The sequence below is a fragment of the Trypanosoma conorhini genome, assembly GCF_003719485.1.
Source record: "Trypanosoma conorhini strain 025E chromosome Unknown Tco_14.4_contig_00141, whole genome shotgun sequence".
Classification (NCBI taxonomy): domain Eukaryota; phylum Euglenozoa; class Kinetoplastea; order Trypanosomatida; family Trypanosomatidae; genus Trypanosoma; species Trypanosoma conorhini.
This window is the reverse complement of record NW_021704234.1, coordinates 16990-34275: the sequence shown is the minus strand read 5'-3', so window position 1 is coordinate 34275 and position 17286 is coordinate 16990. Positions and strand designations below refer to the sequence as shown.

General features: G+C 61.6%; 9 protein-coding genes across 9 annotated transcripts, besides 12 other annotated features; all 9 read right to left on the bottom strand.

Annotated features, from left to right (window-relative positions):
* Positions 1 to 15: 15 nt before the first annotated feature.
* Positions 16 to 55: a microsatellite.
* A 181-nt stretch (positions 56 to 236) lies between these two features.
* Positions 237 to 289: a microsatellite.
* Positions 290 to 367: 78 nt separating this feature from the next.
* Positions 368 to 1924, bottom strand: Tco025E_03218 (cyclin-dependent protein kinase; the record flags this gene model as incomplete). Its single annotated transcript, XM_029370138.1, has 1 exon — positions 368 to 1924. The coding sequence occupies one exon, from the start codon at positions 1922 to 1924 to the stop codon at positions 368 to 370; it is 1557 nt and encodes a 518-aa protein (XP_029229662.1).
* Positions 1925 to 2355: 431 nt separating this feature from the next.
* Tco025E_03217 (uncharacterized protein) lies at positions 2356 to 4962 on the bottom strand (the record flags this gene model as incomplete). Its single annotated transcript, XM_029370137.1, has 1 exon — positions 2356 to 4962. One exon carries the CDS (start codon positions 4960 to 4962, stop codon positions 2356 to 2358), a length of 2607 nt encoding a protein of 868 aa, XP_029229661.1.
* A 61-nt stretch (positions 4963 to 5023) lies between these two features.
* Positions 5024 to 5061: a microsatellite.
* Positions 5062 to 5463: 402 nt separating this feature from the next.
* Tco025E_03216 (alkyl and aryl transferase) lies at positions 5464 to 6660 on the bottom strand (the record flags this gene model as incomplete). The annotated part of the gene is made up of 1 exon (XM_029370136.1): positions 5464 to 6660. One exon carries the CDS (start codon positions 6658 to 6660, stop codon positions 5464 to 5466), a length of 1197 nt encoding a protein of 398 aa, XP_029229660.1.
* Positions 6661 to 6701: 41 nt separating this feature from the next.
* Positions 6702 to 6725: a microsatellite.
* A 140-nt stretch (positions 6726 to 6865) lies between these two features.
* Positions 6866 to 6899: a microsatellite.
* A 33-nt stretch (positions 6900 to 6932) lies between these two features.
* Positions 6933 to 6952: a microsatellite.
* A 34-nt stretch (positions 6953 to 6986) lies between these two features.
* Tco025E_03215 (DnaJ like protein subfamily C member 19) lies at positions 6987 to 7352 on the bottom strand (the record flags this gene model as incomplete). The annotated part of the gene is made up of 1 exon (XM_029370135.1): positions 6987 to 7352. One exon carries the CDS (start codon positions 7350 to 7352, stop codon positions 6987 to 6989), a length of 366 nt encoding a protein of 121 aa, XP_029229659.1.
* A 123-nt stretch (positions 7353 to 7475) lies between these two features.
* Positions 7476 to 7504: a microsatellite.
* Positions 7505 to 7600: 96 nt separating this feature from the next.
* Positions 7601 to 7632: a microsatellite.
* Positions 7633 to 7651: 19 nt separating this feature from the next.
* Tco025E_03214 (uncharacterized protein) lies at positions 7652 to 9163 on the bottom strand (the record flags this gene model as incomplete). Its single annotated transcript, XM_029370134.1, has 1 exon — positions 7652 to 9163. The coding sequence occupies one exon, from the start codon at positions 9161 to 9163 to the stop codon at positions 7652 to 7654; it is 1512 nt and encodes a 503-aa protein (XP_029229658.1).
* A 42-nt stretch (positions 9164 to 9205) lies between these two features.
* Positions 9206 to 9223: a microsatellite.
* A 417-nt stretch (positions 9224 to 9640) lies between these two features.
* Tco025E_03213 (uncharacterized protein) lies at positions 9641 to 10969 on the bottom strand (the record flags this gene model as incomplete). The annotated part of the gene is made up of 1 exon (XM_029370133.1): positions 9641 to 10969. One exon carries the CDS (start codon positions 10967 to 10969, stop codon positions 9641 to 9643), a length of 1329 nt encoding a protein of 442 aa, XP_029229657.1.
* A 243-nt stretch (positions 10970 to 11212) lies between these two features.
* Positions 11213 to 11938, bottom strand: Tco025E_03212 (peptidyl-prolyl isomerase E (cyclophilin E); the record flags this gene model as incomplete). The annotated part of the gene is made up of 1 exon (XM_029370132.1): positions 11213 to 11938. The coding sequence occupies one exon, from the start codon at positions 11936 to 11938 to the stop codon at positions 11213 to 11215; it is 726 nt and encodes a 241-aa protein (XP_029229656.1).
* Positions 11939 to 11960: 22 nt separating this feature from the next.
* Positions 11961 to 11998: a microsatellite.
* A 111-nt stretch (positions 11999 to 12109) lies between these two features.
* Positions 12110 to 12133: a microsatellite.
* A 29-nt stretch (positions 12134 to 12162) lies between these two features.
* On the bottom strand, positions 12163 to 13881 carry Tco025E_03211 (uncharacterized protein; the record flags this gene model as incomplete). The annotated part of the gene is made up of 1 exon (XM_029370131.1): positions 12163 to 13881. One exon carries the CDS (start codon positions 13879 to 13881, stop codon positions 12163 to 12165), a length of 1719 nt encoding a protein of 572 aa, XP_029229655.1.
* A 392-nt stretch (positions 13882 to 14273) lies between these two features.
* Positions 14274 to 16991, bottom strand: Tco025E_03210 (uncharacterized protein; the record flags this gene model as incomplete). Its single annotated transcript, XM_029370130.1, has 1 exon — positions 14274 to 16991. One exon carries the CDS (start codon positions 16989 to 16991, stop codon positions 14274 to 14276), a length of 2718 nt encoding a protein of 905 aa, XP_029229654.1.
* Positions 16992 to 17119: 128 nt separating this feature from the next.
* Positions 17120 to 17193: a sequence feature (GA-rich).
* Between the last annotated feature and the right edge of the window lie 93 nt (positions 17194 to 17286).

Genomic DNA, 17286 nt, shown 5'->3' with positions numbered 1-17286 from the left:
CTTGTCAGGTTAAGTTTTTTTTTTTTGTTTTCGTTTTGTTTTTGTTTTTGCTTTTCGTATGCTTTAAGTATCGAACGCTCTTGCTTTACTAAAACGCCTTTTTTTTTTACTTTTCCTTTTCTTCGAACGCAACCACCCCCTTTTCCTTACGTGTCCTTCCTTCTCCGCTCTCCCTCTTACTGGTGCCAACGGCCTCCGCTCCGGCCCGTCCGCTGGTGCAGTCCGTTTTTCTCCGCAGAGAGGGCGAGAGAGCGAGAAGGAAGGGAGAGGAGGAGAAATGAGAGGAGAGGCGGCAGACAATCATCGCCGGCCATCGTCTGAGACTAACTTCCGACGTACGCCTGTGTGTGCGTGTGCACTTTTTTTTTTACTCCGGTCTGGTCCCAATCCGCACCTTTACATGCTGCGGACGCACGGCGGCGGAATTGTTGAAGTGGCGGCTACTGCTGACATTATTGACGTCGATGCTGACATTATTGACGTCGATGCTGACACCCTTGAGCTCCTTTGCGGCAGGCAGGCTGAGACGCGAGTTCCTCGGCACCGGCGCGGGCATCGTCATCGAACGGGAGCGGAAGGAAATGCCGACGTCGACCTCTTCACTTTTAACACTGACCGGCGGCACCGCGGCGCCACTCATGACAACCGCGTTGCTGCCCCGCTCCACCCTGCCACCCACCTCCGCAGCGCCATCTTTAGCTCTCGCCGTACCACCGTTTGCGCCTTTGCGCGGACTAAAAACGAGGCTGGTACCCGGTGTGGCGCCGCAGCGCAACGGCGCAACAGGCGGAAGTGGGCCAAATGCTTTCTTCTGTCCCCCAAGACTACCGCTCCCGCTGCGGCTTATGCTACTCGCGCTCACCTGGCGCACAATGGGAAGCAGCAACTTCCCCCCCTGGTCGCTGCCGGCAGCGCACGGGTCTGCCCTCTTCGAGGCCGGCGCCTTGACAGGGACCGTTGTGACGAGGTCCTCGACGTAACTGTAGAACTCCGCGGCCGACACGTAGAGGTCTAGTTCAACGACGCGCATGAAACGCGACTCGAGAAAGTTCATCTCGGTGTTTCGCAAGCCACAGACGCGGGCAAAGCTCTTGTTACTAACTGTCCGTGCGTCCATGACCTTGCTGGCGACGCGCGTTGCGGCGGCGAACAACTTGAAGACGTTATGGTTCGTGAGGAGCAGGGACGCCCTGCGGGTGAGGAGACGGTCGAGGTAAATGCAGGCAACCAACAACACAGACGGTGACACGAAGGTGTATTCCACGATTCGATGCATGTATTCCGGAAAGGTGATAGCCGGCACGCCGTTCGTCTCGAAGCAAGTGAAGCAGTCCTGCGTTGCCTCGGCGTCAGCTGCGGGCGCCTCCGCGTGCGTGGATCCCTCCGCGGCAGCCTCGACATTCGTTTGCGCGGAAAGCAGGGTTTTTGTTGTCAGCTCCACCCCCGAGCCCCGCTGCTCGCGCGCACTCAACCGCTGCTGCCACTTTGCATGTGCGGCGATGACGCTCTCGACGGCCGAGCTGATCGCGGGGACGAGAAACTCGTACTCCACGGCGTGCTTCGCGTGCAGGGACTCCGCCTCGCCGAGGAGGCCGGTGCGGCAGTAGCGCGGCGGCTCTGCCACCGACGGGGAAAGGACAAATAGCTTCAGACGGCGGGGCTCCTCGGAGGCGAGTAGGGCGGCGCAGCTCACGCGGCTCACGTCGTCATGCTCAACCGACACGCTGGACTGCGAGAGACCCTGCTGCGACGAGGATGACTGGAGGTCGAAGAGGCTGCAATTCAGCGCATGTCGCTTGAACAACCTCTGCATAGCGACCTGGTGTGCCGGCCGGAAAAAGTCACCAATGAGCGGCTTCGCCGCGTCGAGCACTTCCAGGCTCAGAAAGTTCACCAGCCCTTCAGACCCCGCTCCTCCCTCCATTTTTTTTTCTTGCGACTGCCTCAAATGCCTTTGTAGGCAATTTTTTTCCTCCTCCGCTCGTTTCCTTCCGTTTTTCCGTACCGCGTCGCAGGGTGAACAGACACACACGGAGTGATTGGGGAAGGACAGAAAGACGAAGTAGAACAGAAGAAAAACGGCGGTGGAGGGACGACGTGAGTTCAAGCAGGCAAACAAGAGGACAGCGGGGCGGCGGCAACAAGGGCACACCACCACAGCAAGATGTAAATGACTCCGGCACACGCGTGTACGCGCGGCCAATTCTGCGCCCCAGAGATGGGGAGCACCGAAAAAGCAACGTGCCTTGCAGGGCACTGCAACGAGGTAGAGGAGGAGGAGGCGTGAAAGAGGGTGCACTGGAGCTCCGCACGGGATAAGCATTCGTCGTGTGCGGGACCCACCACGGCCTTCGTTTAGTGCGATTCCGTGGCATCCAACCGCCGCAGAAGTGTTGTGGCCGCCTCCCGGCAATGCGGCTCCGGCCCCGCTTTTAATGCTCGCAACGTATGGGCCAGTGTGGCGCGTCCCACCTCGACTGCAGTGGCTGAGGTTTGACTGCCGCCGCTGCTGCTTTCGTCAGGCAAAAAAAGCGTCATGACGGTTGCCACAAGGTCTCGCGTGTGTGGAGAGGAGATGGGCTCGAAAATGAGCCACTGCGCCAGCAGACGCACGACCCCCTGCGTGGCCTCCCGCGCCGCCTCGGCGCCAAGCACCACCGGGTCTCCCGCCAGAAACACCGCCGCGTTTTGCAACAGCGCACTGAGGGCCGTCTTCAAATTACTCTGCTTCGTCTGAAGCAGCGGCTGTGGCGCCTTCGTCAGCATTGCGAGGAGCAGCGCCGTCTCCTCCGCGTCCAGTTGCGCCCCGGTTGGGGCCTTGTCGAGCGCTGTGATCACGTGGGCAAAAAGGCGCGTCGTCACAAGGGCCTCCGCAGCGGGAACTTGACACAAATTTTGAACGCGGCCCTGAAAGAAGGCCTGTGCGTCGGGCGCACTCCCGCCGCAGTCGGCGGACAGGAGCAGCCGCAGCCAACCAAACGGGTGGGCGGCAGCCACGAGGAGGTGGCTGAGGAGGTCCAAGGCGGGGAACCGGGCGGCCTCGGGCAGTGCATAGTAGAGCGCCGTGACCTCGTCCAGCAGGGCGCGGTTTGGTTCTCCCGCCGCCGCCGCCGCCGCCCGCCCCACCAAGGCGCCCAGCTCCGAGTTGCCCGTCAACTCCTCGATCTTCTTCTTTGCCCCGGCGGCATTAAACGAGGTAAAGCGTTTGTAGCTGCTCCATCGCACAATACTGCGGTTTGTGTCGCCCGCCGTGGCTGGAGGTGCTCCCGCCAATCGGGCCGCTTCCTGCTGAAGTAGTATCCCCTCCCGTGCGTAGCCTGAAAAGGCGACGTCGTTTGCAGAGACGCCCGCCGTCTGCAGGGTGCGCAGCGCCTCACCCCAGCTTGGGGTGTGTGTGACACCGGCCTGCTGCAACGCAGCCGCCTCGCGGGCGTACTGAGAGAAAACCGGCTCACCACCACCACCAGCGGCAGCCGCAGGAGCCGCGTTGGCATTTCCCGTTCCCTGCTGGATGTCGCTTGGATCAACGTTGCTTAGAATAAAGTTCTGTATTTCTTCCTTGTGCGTTTGAGAGACGATGGTGCTATTTTCGTTGATGAAGTTCTGCGCGGCCTCAAAGATGCTCTGGCCTCTGTCGTAGGCAAGCTTGAGCATCTTCCCATCCACGTCCACATCAAAGATGTAGTCGTGCGGCACACCGTTCAGGTACTTCTTCTCTCGCGGCTGCGGCCCACCGGTGAAGGCCTCTCCCTGGGGCCCATGCACCACAGTCCCCACCTTTTCCCAGCGGCCACGGTTCCAGACGTGGAGCTCAATCGCGCCGGCCTCAGTGCGGGCAAAGCGGCGGTCGCCCTGTTGCGTGCCCCTGCAAAGGTGCAGATCCCCCACCGGCAGCGTCGAGGCCGCATTGAGACCGGCGTTAGTGGCAACCTTCACGTCGATCGTTTGAGCGGCGACCGCCGCCTCCAGTGAGTGTAACTTTTCCGGCGACGCCATCTGGTTCTCCTCCGCCGTCCACATGCGCACGACAGCGTCGGAACCGCCAGTCACGATCTCGCCCGCGTTTGTCACACAAACAGACCAAACCACGCATGGATGGCTGATACTCTGCACGACGACGGGCTCCGCCTGTGCGTCCGACGAGGCCACGTCCACCACCCCGCCCCGCCACACCTTCAAGGACCGGTCTTCCGAGGCGGAGAAGAGCAGCTGTCGCGCCGGACAGTAGCAGAGGGAGTAGACCAGGCTGTAGTGCGCCGTCAGGAGGCGGAGCGGGGTGTGCCCCATCGTGGTGTCCCAAATGATGATCGTGGCGTCGTTTCCCCCCGTGGCGAAGCGGGTTGCACCCATTGCACAGATGCACTGCACAACGTCGCTGTGGCCAACAAAGACGGCCAGCGTGGCCCCCGTCGCCAAATCCCAGTGGTGGATTGTCTTGTCGCCCGAGGCAGTGACCACGGTGCGTGTTCCTGGCAGCTGCGCAACGGCTCGCACCGCCGTCTTGTGCCCGGTGTAGCTTTGCTTCACGCCGCCGGTTGCGCAGTCAAAAACAACACACACGCCACCCCAATCTCCCGTCACGATGTCCCCGCAGTCCGGTAGCACAACGGCACCGCAGCAGACCCCATGCGCATGGCCGTCCAGCACCGCCTCCAGCGCTGCGGTCGCAGGGTTCCACAGCGCCACGTGCTTGTCGTTGCTGCCCGTGACAATGCAGGGTTCGCCGTCAAGGAGCGTCATGGAGGGGTGAAAGAGGGCAAAGTTCACGAATTCCGTGTGACCTGCCAACACAATACCGGGTTCGATGGTGTCCGAGGAAGGCTGGTCCGGGAGAATCATGGCGGTGTGGTCGCGCGACGCGGTGAGAAGCAGCCCGTCGGAAGACGACACATGCCGCACGTCGCTGGAGTGGACGCACCCCTCCGCGCGCAGCACAAAATAAACGTCGCCGCTCTCTGTCATGGGTTCACCAGGCCTGCCTCGGACAGCTTTCCTACCTGCACGCAGGCACTCACACGCCCCCTCTATTTTTTTCCTTTTCTTTTTCGTTCTTCTTCTTCTATCTCCCGCTCAAGACTCAGACGGATATTTTTGATGCCTTCTTTTTCGTTTTTTTCTGTTTTTCCCAACTGCTTGGAGTGACTGACCCTCTCGCTCTTGTGAGGGAGGGAGGGAGATGTGCGCAGGAGGTGCGAGGGGCAACGCAGCGGGCGACGACGACCGCGCCGGAAACGCACAAAAGTGGCACCCGACAGGCGAGGCGAAGTTTTCGAGGTTGGGCGGCGGCAAACGTCCGTGCAAGCACCCGGTCACACACGACGGCACCCACGCGTGGCCCTCCTCCGCAGCGCCGCAAGGACATGCAGAGTGGGTGACGCACCGCACACACACAAAGGGAGAGACAGACGGGCAACAAATAATAACAATAAGTGGGGAAAACAATAATAAAAAACGGGCGCCGCATTACGTCTGCAGCATCCTCAACAACTGAACGCCGTACCGCACCGCGTGGTACGACGTCCACCAGCAGGAACCCGAGACATCCACCCACGTGAGCTCCGGCGGCATGCTTGCCCCATCTTCCTCCTCCGCCAACGCTGTCTTCACCGACGCGTAGGCGGCGACGAACACCAGTTCGTCGTGGAGCGTCCAGCCACACGCAGGGCGTTCGCGTAGAGCCCACCGCATCAGCGCGAGGCGCAGCACCCAGACAGCCTCGTGTCCCTTGTCGTAGTGTCGCCGCAGCTCCTGCGCGGTCACTGAGAGCAGCCTCCCCCAAACGCGTGACGCCAGGAAACTGTGGCCCTCGCCAGTGCCGCTCCACCACGCTGTCGCCTGCTCAAGGAGAAATGCCAGGTACGCCGTGGCGGAGGAATCGCCGTTGTGTCTTTCGAAGAACTCCACCACGGCATCCAGCTCCTCCAGCAGCAAGGCCCTGGCGGCAGCTTCCGCGGCCCTGTCTCGTTGAAGGAGACACGCAAACAGTTGCCGTCGGTAGTTCCAGGCGTTGTAATTCATGGGGTGCCGATCCGCGGCCTCGAACAACACCGAGCGATCATGCGAGCAAAAGAGCTCCAGGTTGGCGCCGCCCAATGTTAGGAGCCGCTGCACCACCCACCAGCGGTGCACCCAAACCTCCTGCTTCTTGTAGTGGAAGCTGAGCAGAAGCGAGGTTAGTAGGTACTCCTGCAGCAGCAGGGAGCGAGCATCCCTCTGCCCCGTCGCAGCATTGGCGAGGGCGGCCTCCTGCAGCCCTCGCCGCCGCTCATTCCAGAGATCCGTGTGCGCGGGAAGCAGCAGCAGCAACGCCGGCAACACTCCCTCCGGCGACAGTCGCTTAACCAGGGGGCCGATAATCGGGAGCGGTCCGCCGCTCCCATTCGTCCGTGGCCCGGGAGGCTGTTGTAGCCGCCTCAGGAGCCCTATAAGCGACTCCGCCAGCATCGCACTATCAACACCCACAACCAACTCGAAAAGGCCCTCTTGCTGATGGATCAACTCGACCGTGCCCCAGCGAAACGGCAGTTCCGCCAGTGCGACGGGTGGAAGGAGCGCCAAGGAACACCGGACACGCCTTCCGGCGTGAAGCTGTCGCGCTGCCGCCTCAAGCGCCGCATGGAGCCGCTCAGCCACTTCGGTTATGACATCCGAAGACTGCATGCGTGCCCTGCAGCCTCGTTTTTTTCTCTTCTCCCCATTCAGTGTGTGTGTGTGTGCGTGTGTGTTAGAGATAGGAGGTCCATTGAAACAGAGTGACCAGCCATGTTACAGACAGACACACACTGCAGAAGTGCGGAAGTCACTGACGCAGATCGATGGAATGGAAGGATAGCTTGGCAAGAGGAGATCGTTATCAGTAAGTAGCAGAGGAGTGGGATGGGGAGGGGAGGGGAGGGGGAAGCATGCGCGCGTGATTGCGACCGAGCCTACAGATATATATATATATATATATGTGGGGATAAGTGCGATACCGCAGCAGTTCCACTTCATCGCCGCGACAGTACATCCCTGGCCTCATTAAGCTTCGTGGCGATGTATGGACTGCCACTCACGTCACTGTGCAAGTGTTTCATCAGCGCGTAGTAGCGCTCCTTTACCTGCTGGTCCGAGGGGCGGGCGCGAGTTCCATCGGCGACATCCTCCGGGAAGCCAAGCAGCAGCAAGGCCTCCCGCTCCGACATGGTGGCCGCAAAGCCAGACTCGTGACGGCGATACGACTGGTGCGCATGGAGGGCCTGCGTGGCCCCCATTCCGCCTTGCGCCATCGCGACTCGCTGCGAAACCCGGGGCGCCAGCCGCGTCACGTAGTACGCCCCCGCGAGCAGCAGCATCGCCGTCAGCGGGGCTGCCATGAATGCCCCTTCAGCCGTGGCACGCCGCGAAGAGCTACTATCAGCCAGAGCAGTGAATGGAAAAAGCAAGAGGAGATACCAGAAGAGAAGGGATGGTAATTCCGCTGCGGCAACGGCACGTCGCCCACCCACCCACCCACCCACGCACACACACTCACATAGCTTTCAAAACAAAAACAAAAAACGACGCATGGGTCACGTGGTCTTCAGAAGCACGCGAGGAAACTTCCTCTCCTTCCCATCGCTGCAAGAATGAAAATAACAATAGTAATAATAATAACCACATGTATTTGTACGCTCTATCGATCTATTGGTTTTTGGCTGTGGAGAGGTAACCGACCACCTCCTCCGGCTTCGCTCCCCACCCTCGACAAAACATCCCCAGCGCCGCCCCGGTTGTTGCTGCTGCCGCTGTCACTGCCGCTGCGAGAACCGGCAGCAACCTGCTCCCCCAGGGCAGATCCACGGCCCTGCGGCAAGACACCCACCCGCCGCTGTTGCTCCAAACCAGCACCACCAGCCGTGTGGCTTGCGGAAGCTCTCCGCTGCTGCCATTTCTCGTCGCGGAGGCGTTTCTCATAGAGACGACCGTCACGGAAGGCATTCCGCATCTGTTCTTCCACCTCCGACATGAGACTCTCCATGATGTGCTGTCGCTCATGCACCACCTGCTCATGGACCTGTTGAAGTTGCTGGCAGTGCTCCCTCGCCATCGCCTCTGTCCGCTGTTGCTCCTCGTGCAGCAAACCTTTCAACCGCTCCCGCTGCTGCTCTGCCGCGCGGCATCGTTCTCTCACCGCCTCCAACTCATGTCGCAACTGCCGCTCACCCGGAGGCTCCAGCCCCGTGGCGGCGGGCGGCAATGTGTCATCCCCCACATCTCCAAGCGGGCTGTTCTCCCCTACCCCGGTCGGCAGACCGGCGCCGTCGCTTGAGAAGCCAGGCACCTCCGCGTGGTATAGTTGCACGCTGGCCCGATGCAGTTGCGTCTCCGTGATCCACACTACCCCCGCATCGAAGGCGATGCAAATGGGCTCCATTAACATGTCGACCAGAAGTGAGAGCCTTTGAGCCGCTTCCTCCATCTGCAGCTCCTTTACGGCTCGGGCGCAGGCTTGCCGTGCCTCAGCCTGCCGCGGTGGGGCAACAACGACGTTGACGCCCTGGTAGCGATGGCCATCGTCCTGCAGCTCGTCAATCAACGACAGCCGGCGGTGCAGGGTGGTCTCCTCCAACCGCAGCTGCTCCACCTCAAGCTGGGCGGAGGACAGGGCGTTGCTCAGTCGCGTGTTCTCCGCCTCCAGTGTCGTCGCCCGGCTGTCTAAGCTGTCGACACGCTCCACCAGACGGTTGCGCTCCAGGCGCACTTCACGCAACTCCTCCTCCAGTGCACGGCTCCGCTCCTGCTCCACCTCACGTAAGAGGGCAACCTGCGCCAGGGAGCTCTCGAGACGGTCAATGTGTCCCTGGGCAAGAAAGGGGTCGAAGCGGGCCAACGCCTCATCGGACACCATCGCACGGGGTGCGTTTTGCAACAGCAGCTCTGCCCGCTGCAGCTGGCCGCTAAGGAACGATATATGTGAAAGGAGTTGCTTTCGATCGCAGTAGTCTGCCGCCGTGATAAGTGGGTGCTGCAACAACACAGCCTCATTATTGTCTCGTATGAGGGAGGGCGGGGCTGTGTGCCCCTCGGCGTTGCTAACAGCCGCGCTGACGGGACGCCTGGGCGGAAGCGTCGGTGGGAAGGCGCTTCCGGAAGCGGCGTGCCGCCAAGAACTATCCCCTCCGCACGTCTGCGGCACGGCCGTCATTCTTTTCTCTATTACCTTTCTTCTATGGTAGCTGATTTCCGATCTCTCTCTCTCTCTCTCGATTTTGCAATGCGGGAGTGTAGGCTGGGCAGGCCTGCGGTCCCTCCTCCTCACTCCTTTGCCTCGCCGCAGGAAGTGTGTGTGTATGTGTTTCTTTTTTGTCCCCCAATTTTTTTCTCACTTTTTTTTGTTTTTGCCCTCAACGCCAGCGAAAGCACGGCGTCCGGGCGCTGAGGGAAAGTGGCTCAGCAGCACCGGCTGGGGCGGGGGGAAGAGAAGACGTGAAGCGAGGCGCGGCAAGAAAAACAAACAGCTCCTGCCGCGAAAAGTGGCGGGGGGGCGGTCACCCACGCGTGAAGGAGGAGGCAAGAGAAGGAAGAAGAAGATAAATAAAAATAGAAAAAAAACTGTCCAACGCGTGGACGCATTGACCCACTTTGGCACAACGTTAAGAAACAACACTATATATATCTCTCTCTATGTATCTTCCTCCATCTCCTCTTTAGCAGCAATGGGGCAGTTGAGCAGCTTTTTTTCCAAGACGTGCCGTCTCTGCGCCACGGGAGTTCCCAGTACCTTTGACTTGACGACGTCCAACACGCGCGCAGCCGCGTCCTCCACGCCGGCGAAGCCCGGGAAGTAGTTGACATCCACGAGCACCGGGGCGGCAGAGCACAGCGGCGCCGCGGGGGCACCCGTGGCTCCATCAAAGAGAGGCGCGTCAAGCCACGCGGCGTTCGGCGACGTCTCCTGCGATGCGGCGGATGCCCCAGGCCAACTGCTGCCCTGCCGCGACCCGTGTTCCGGCGTCAGGAGGAGGTCAAACCCGAAGAGCGTCAACCCCAGCTCCTGCACCAAAACCTCGGCGATTTCCCTGCACTGAGTGTGGGCGCTTCCGCCCTCGGCGAGGTAGCTTCGCCAGCACGCCTCCTCCTTCTCCCAGCCGGTCTCCGTTGGAAATTTACTTTGCGAGTCCACGAACACGGGACCCCCCATTTCCGAGAGGACGCGGCGCAGCAGCGGCGTGGTTGAGACGGCCTTCACAAACACATGGCGGCCAATGCAGTACACCTTGATGACCACGGGGAGCGCGTGCGACAAAAACTCCTGCACCACAAAGGCACTGCCGCCGGCTGGAAGCAGACGCCGCACCTCCTCCGGCATGGCCGACACCGGCTGGACGCCCTTCCATATGACCATGTGGTGTGTGAAGGGAGGACCGGTGCTGAGGTCCGGCTTCGCTATCCACCACTTCTCCCTCGGGCGCTGGGCCGTGCCAGGCGGCGGCGTGGCCTCCCCGTCGCCCAACCCAGGCGAGGAAAAGCCGAGGGGCACCAGCGACGCACAGTCGCGTGTCCACAGCCACGAGCAGGGAATTCGGCAGAAGGGCCGTTTCAGGCGACTATCCAGCATCTTGTAGGTCAACGAGCGATGCAGGACGAGCCGCGTCGTTTCCATGGGGTCTACGAGGAGTACAGGCGGGAGGCGCCTGCGGCGTCGCCGCTGTGAGGCCGCGGCACACCACCGACGCAGAGCACCCACGGCACTGGGAGGCAGCGTGCTTACTTTGTGCAGCACCACATCCGCGTCCATTCCCGCCACCGTCGAGAACGTGTCTTGCCCCTCGTCGTAGTGCATTTCCAGAAACGAAAACGTGACGTGTGCGTTGCCGTCGCCGCCGCCTCCGCCTCTGCCTCTGCCGGTCTCCTCTACGTACCGCTGCAGCTTGTCGAAGGACTGCCGCTTCTTCTTCGCCGAGCCGCAGAGCGCGATAACCACATGCCTCTCGCCCGACCCCGCGGACATGTGCCAACCGCTCTCGCTCCTCCTCTGCCTCCTTTTGCGCCACACCACACCGGATGAAAAGAGGAGAATGAGCGAAGCAAACAGAAGGCATATATATATATAGGAGGTGTCCCTGCCCCTCACACGCATTGACGCACAGAGGGAGTCCAAGGGAGGGAATAACCCGCCTTCACGGCTCCACAGCAGCCCCAACACGCCCACCGAGAGCGAAATAGACACAGAGAGAAAAAGGCTCGCTTGTCTTCACATCTCACCGCACAACACAATTGTGGGCAGCAGCCGCGGCACCGTCGTCCCCCGCTTGGCGTGAAACACCGCCTTCGTCAGTTCCAGTAGCTGACGCTTCGCCACGGTGTGGGCTGCCGCGTCACGATGCACCATTCGCCCAATGAGAATGGCGTCGGTTGGCATCGTGGCATCCGCCCCCCGTTCCACCGTGTCGAGGCGAAACGACGACGCCACCTTCAACGTCGTCGCCGCGGCGGGGGCGCCAGGGACGTGATTCCAGTACTGCATGTAAACTCCCTGCGTGTGACGGCAGCGGTCGGGCGCGGTTGCCGCAAGGGCCTCCAGTTCACTCGGAGGCACAGGCAGCGGGCCTTGACGCTCGCCAAGGGCGGAGAAAAATCCACTTCCGCCACCGCCCATCACATCCCCGCCGATGACGTACTGGCCGACAAGGGCGTCGTGCAGCACCGTTCCCTTGTAGCCCGCCGGCTGCAGCCGCTGCTCCACGACGCGGGTCGAGCTTCCAACGCAGAGGGCATACATGTTTGACGCCAACGTTGGCGCCAGGTCCGCAAAGAGCTCAAGCAAAATGCGCTGCGGCGCCCCGCCTCCCTCACCGCCGGCCGCCGATCTCGGGCACTCAATGTCGAGGAAGACGACAGGGTTAGATGGGTGCGCCAGGGCAATGCCGCGGTGCGGCACCCCGAGGGGCTCCCGTTGCGTCAGTAACTTCCCATGCATGTGTCACTCTCGCTGCGTTCGCAGGAGGCGAAGGCAGAGACGAGGAGGAGGAAGCGGAGGGGCGCGAGATCAAACACCGCAGAGGGATGAAGCTCGAGAGCAGGAGGAAAACAAAATAATAATAATGACGAAAAATGAGTAGCTTGGCTGCGTGCGCCTTCGCTGCTTCGCTTTTTTTCTTTTTTTTTCTTTTTTGCTGCCGTACTGTTTGCTCTACATACGCGCTACACCCTTGACAGCAGCTCCTGCCGACTCACATGCGTTACATCGTAGCACTCCACCTGCCGCAGCCGGTACCACTCCTCGAAGGCGCAGAGCACCTCGGAGAGCTCCCTGCGGCAGCGAACCCGTTCAAAGATGCGGACAATGTCAAACGGGTCGTCGTGCTTCGTCGTCGGCAGCCAATCCTCTAACCGCGGCCCCTCCGGCGGCGCCTTCTTCTCCAGCACAAATATCGCCGGGGTGTAAAGCGAGGCCGCACGCCGCAGCGCGAGGTCACAGAGAAACACTCGCATTTCCATCGGGAGCACTTCAAACAGTGGCCTTGTGACAGAGTAGCGGGCCGAGGTGTAAGGATCCTGCAATAACTCTCGCAGCTCACGCATGGCCGTCACGCACATCTTGCCGCGTTTCCGTGGGGCACCCGGCGATGGGGCGGCGACGTCCGCGTCGTGTTCCACCTCCGCCTGCTCTGCCTCCTGCGGCACCTCCTCTTCCTTTCTTCCATAGGCCTCGGTCCACTTGCTTGCCTGCGCGGGGTGGTTGTACGCGAAGTACTGCACCTGCGTGAGCAGAACCGGCAGCACGCGTTCTCTACCTTCCAGAAGCCGGCTTAGCACCTCGACGCGCACGCGGCGCAGGTGCTCCTCCACGTGGGCCATCGACGCCAGCCCCGTCATGGACTTCTGAACCAGCGCCGCGACGATGCGGTTGTACAGGGGCCGCATCTCAACCACCAGCGTTCGCTCGCGGTGGGAGGGGCACAATCCCAGGCGAGCTGCCACCAGAGACTCGTACTCCCCGCGCACCTCCCTCAGTTTCGCCAGATACATCTCCAACATGGGCCCCCGGGCCACAAGCAGCTCCTCAAGAAGGAACGGATTCGCACGCAATCCGCCAAGAAGGGCATCCACCGCTCGCACCGTCGCCTTGACGTCGCTGGGGTACACGCGGCCCGTGCTCGTCGCCACAGATGGCGGGACGGCCACGGCGGTCGCACGAATGCATGGAAGAATCGCCGCGCCGAGGTCAACTGCCAGCTGCGCCGCCACGCGGCCAACGTACTGATAGCTCTCCAGGTAGTCCTCCATGTATGTGTTTAGGCTTCCCACCAGCTGCAGTAGATTGGCATCCTCGCCGTAGACCGAGCACCCAGCGCGGTCGTGCGTGGGCAGGTAGAAGAGGTCCTCCTCGTAGCCCGCCCCCTGGAGGGAGTCGAGCACTGGTACAAGGGCCATCTTTTCCGTCGCAATTGCAGCCGCCTCCTCCTGCTGCAGCTGCTGGTTGTGGTCGTTGGCCGCCCGCAGCCGCCGCGCCATTGTCGCGGGAAATTCCTCGTAGTTGACGTGCACCACCAGCATTGGGCAGCGGCTCAAGACCGCCAGCAGCCGCCGCCCCGACATCGCGAAGATGTCGTTGCCGCCGCCGCGCAGGTCCACCCAGCGGAGGTTCGGGTGCCCGTCGGCAACAGCCGCCAACGCCGCCACGGCGCGCGCCCCCGCCCCACTATCGCGCAGGTCGACGCTGCGCACCCACCGCATGACCGCCATCGTGCGAAGGACCGCCGCCGCCGCCGCGTCGCCCAAGTGCGTGGCGTGGAAATCCAAATGCGTTGGGCACTCCTCCGAGGTGTCGAGGGCCCTGCACACCTCAACGAAGTCCGAATTCGCGAGGCAGCCCTCCTGCTCGCATGCTAGACAGTAGAGAGTCGACAACCCACGCATCCCGCGGCGGTGTGGGAAAGCTGCGGCAAAGATGAGCCAGCGACGCCGTGCCAGTGGCGAGAGGGTGAGGCCAAGAAAAGGGGGGAAAGAAAAATAAATAAAAAAAAACGGCAAGGGAAAGGGAAAGAGAGAATCACCACCACACTCGCAGAAACCCACTCAGGCAGAGAAATTCTGCGAAGAGGGATCACAACAGCAAACAGCCGCCGCGGCAAATCACACGGGATGTTCTCTTCTTCTTCCTCGCACTGTACAAAAGACCGCCTCCAAAGACCGCACAGAAAACAAAAATGCTGGTCTGAACAACAACAATTCGTGGTGGTGGTAGCAGTAGGGCAGTAACGGGCAATGAATGTGACACGGTGTCGGCGCTCCCTCGTCACCAAGGCCTGTCACGGATGCGGGGGACGCTCGGCTGGCCGCACGTGCCGCTCCAAAGCCCCCACCACACGCTGATCGAGTGCACGAATGACGTTTAGCACCTCAGAGGCAAACCCACTCCCTGCTTCAACTTCCTGCACGTCACTGCTGAACTGTTCGTCGCGCAATAAGGAGTGACGAAGAGCCTCCTCGAGGCTCAGCGTGTCCTCTGTGTGATGAACTGCGGGTTGCGGGGCTGGATAGGCGGCTGCGGCGCCTGCGCTCCCGAGGTTGCACGGTGGCAACCGCTGTGTCACCGTCGCACCGGCAGACTGCGGAGGCCGCGGCACTGACTCTCCCCACGATAACGCGACTTGTGACCGCACCGGTGCTCGCGGCGGCAGGTGCAACAAAGCGTGTGGCTTGTCAGACGCACGTCGACGCTCAAATTGCCCTGGCGTGCACTGCAGCGAGCGCAGCCCACTTGCCAGCCGCCGCCACAAGGGTTCCCGCGCGTCACGCGGCGGCCACATCGCCGACGGGAGCGTCACAAAGGAGAGTAGCGCGCCCATGAAGCTGCGCAGCGCACAGCCCTGCGCGGACGCTTCCGCCGGCGAGGTGGCCCTGGTCGTGTGGGGCATGGCAGGAAGAAGCAAGTCCCGCTCTTCCACAAAGGCAACGTCGCTCCCTTCCCCTCCTGTTGCGCCCCCCTCCTCACCCAGGAAGTCCCCCGCTGCGTCATCGCTTCCCACCGGCGGTAGACGAATAAGCCCTCCGCGTACCAAGCAACACGTCTCTGGCGGCAAACGAATGCGTGCAGCGCCTCGTTCCCCGGACGGGATGACACCACCACCACCACGCCGCCACGCCGACTTGCGCAGTGCGATTAGCCGTTGGACAGCCAGCACCGCCACTACTGCTTTGCGTACACGCAACACCGGGCGCAGACCGATGCAGTCGCCACAGACGTTCAAAGCACCAAACATCTGCTCATAGGCAAGAACATAGCGCGTCAAGGCTCTGCGCTGCTGCGCCATCTCCCGTACCTCTGCCATGGCACCAGAGAGAACACGGAGGGTGAGAACAAGCGCCTCAAAAAGAGTCAGTCTACCTCCACCGACCTCGCCCGCGCCAGCACGCATCTTCACCTCGAGCTGCAGTGCGTCATTGGCGCGTCGCAGTTCGTCTACGTGTTGTCTCTCCTTCTGCAGCGCCTTAGCCTGCTCAGCCACCAGAGGCTCCAGCTCCTCCTCCATGTAACGCAACAGCTCTCGGTACCTCACCTTGAAGTTCTCGTGCCCACGCTGCAGCTCCGCTGAAGCACCCGCACCCACACCACTAGCTTCACTAGCAGAAGCAGAAGCAGCAGACGCAGCAGACGCAGCAGACGCAGCCGCTCGCTTGAATCTTTCGCATTCATGCCGGACCTGTTCCAGTTGCCGCTTCTGTTCATTCGTCTCACGCTGATGCATGTCCATCATGGCATCCATTTCACTTTCTTTCTCTGCCACGTACGCCTTGTGCGTCCGACGCCCTTTTTCGACGTCGGAACGCAGCTGCTTTACCTCCTTAACGAGGTCAACGATATGCTGCTCGATGACGCACCAATCACCGACGCATCGAAGCAGGGAGGCAAATTTGCGGCGTGTCTCCGCCACCTGCACCGCCTCGTACTCCTGCGCCTGTCGCGTATTCTCTAACGTCTCCGCCATCTGCGCCCTTTGCGCCTCACTCCTGAGCAACCGCTCCCGTACATCGTCCCCATCGCTCCCCAGGTGGTGCAGTTCCTCCTTCAGCGCCACAATGTGGGACTCAAGAAGATGACGCTCGCGTTGCACGGCCCGCCTCTCCTCGTATTGGCGCCGCAGCTGCTGGTGAAGGTGCCGCAGCGCCTGGTAGATGGGGCCCACCAGCTGCGTGGTCTGCCTTTGGCGCGGCTCACCTCGTGTTCGCCCTTCAGAGTCCGACGTGTTGAGTCCGTCGCCGGCCGCGCCGACCCCGTCATCCTCGCCTGCGGAAGGAGTCGCATCGCGCTCAGAATCGCCGTCGCCCCCAAGCAGCCACGACACTCTTTGCTCCATGTCTCGCTCTAGTGAGGGGGCAGAGTAGGCGTCCGCAAGACTTTCTAGACGGAGCGCGACGCGTTGCACCTCCTCCTTCACGCCACGAAGTGCATCCTCGCTGAGCCGCCGATGCCGTGCTTCGGCGCCCTCGCCAGCCGCCACCTGCCGCTCTAGCGTGGCCATTTGGGTGACCATGGCGTTCATCAGTACCTCCTGAGCACCCCGCTCCTTTTGCTCGTTATCAAACGCTTCCCGTAGCGCCTTGTTTTCTGCTTCCTTGGCGCGCATGGCTTCCTCCACGGCGGCCATGCTGCGCCACACCTCGCCCACCTTCACCTCCAGCTCGTCCCGTTCCGCCGTCACAGCACACAGTCGCAAGGAGACCTCGCTATACTCCCTCTTCTGTTGGTCCACAACGTCCTTTGTGCGCCGCAGTCGTTCCTTCACTTCGCTCAGCTCAGCATCCAGCCCCTGCCGAGCACTCCTCTCTGCAAGTAACTGACGCTTCAGCCCCTCCAACTGATCCTGCAGCTGCGAACATCTTGCCTTCAAACGCATGTTTGCTTCAAAGAGATGGGCCGCCGACGCCTCCTGCTGATGTTCCTCCGAGCCGCACACTTCATTGGCCAAGACAGGCTGCAGCTTCCCGTTCGGTGTGTTGCCAGGCGTCGCCTCCGCCTCCGCCATTTATCCCCTTGTTTGCCCTTCGCCTCCCTTGTCGGCTTTCCTTTAGTACTGTGGCTCCCCGCCGTATGCCGCGGCACCTCTACGCGGCCGAGGACACACGCTGGATATTTTCGCTGCAGCGCCCCCAACTCCCTCCTCCCCTTTGCCTTTGTGTTCGCCCGCCTTCTCCCAGCTCCCTTTCTCTCCTCTGCTCTCCTCTCTCGCAGCTTGAGCAGACCCCACTCCGCGGGCATGCACGAAAGTCACCGGGAAGGAACAAGGGAGCAACAAAAACACACTTGGAATAATCCGCCTC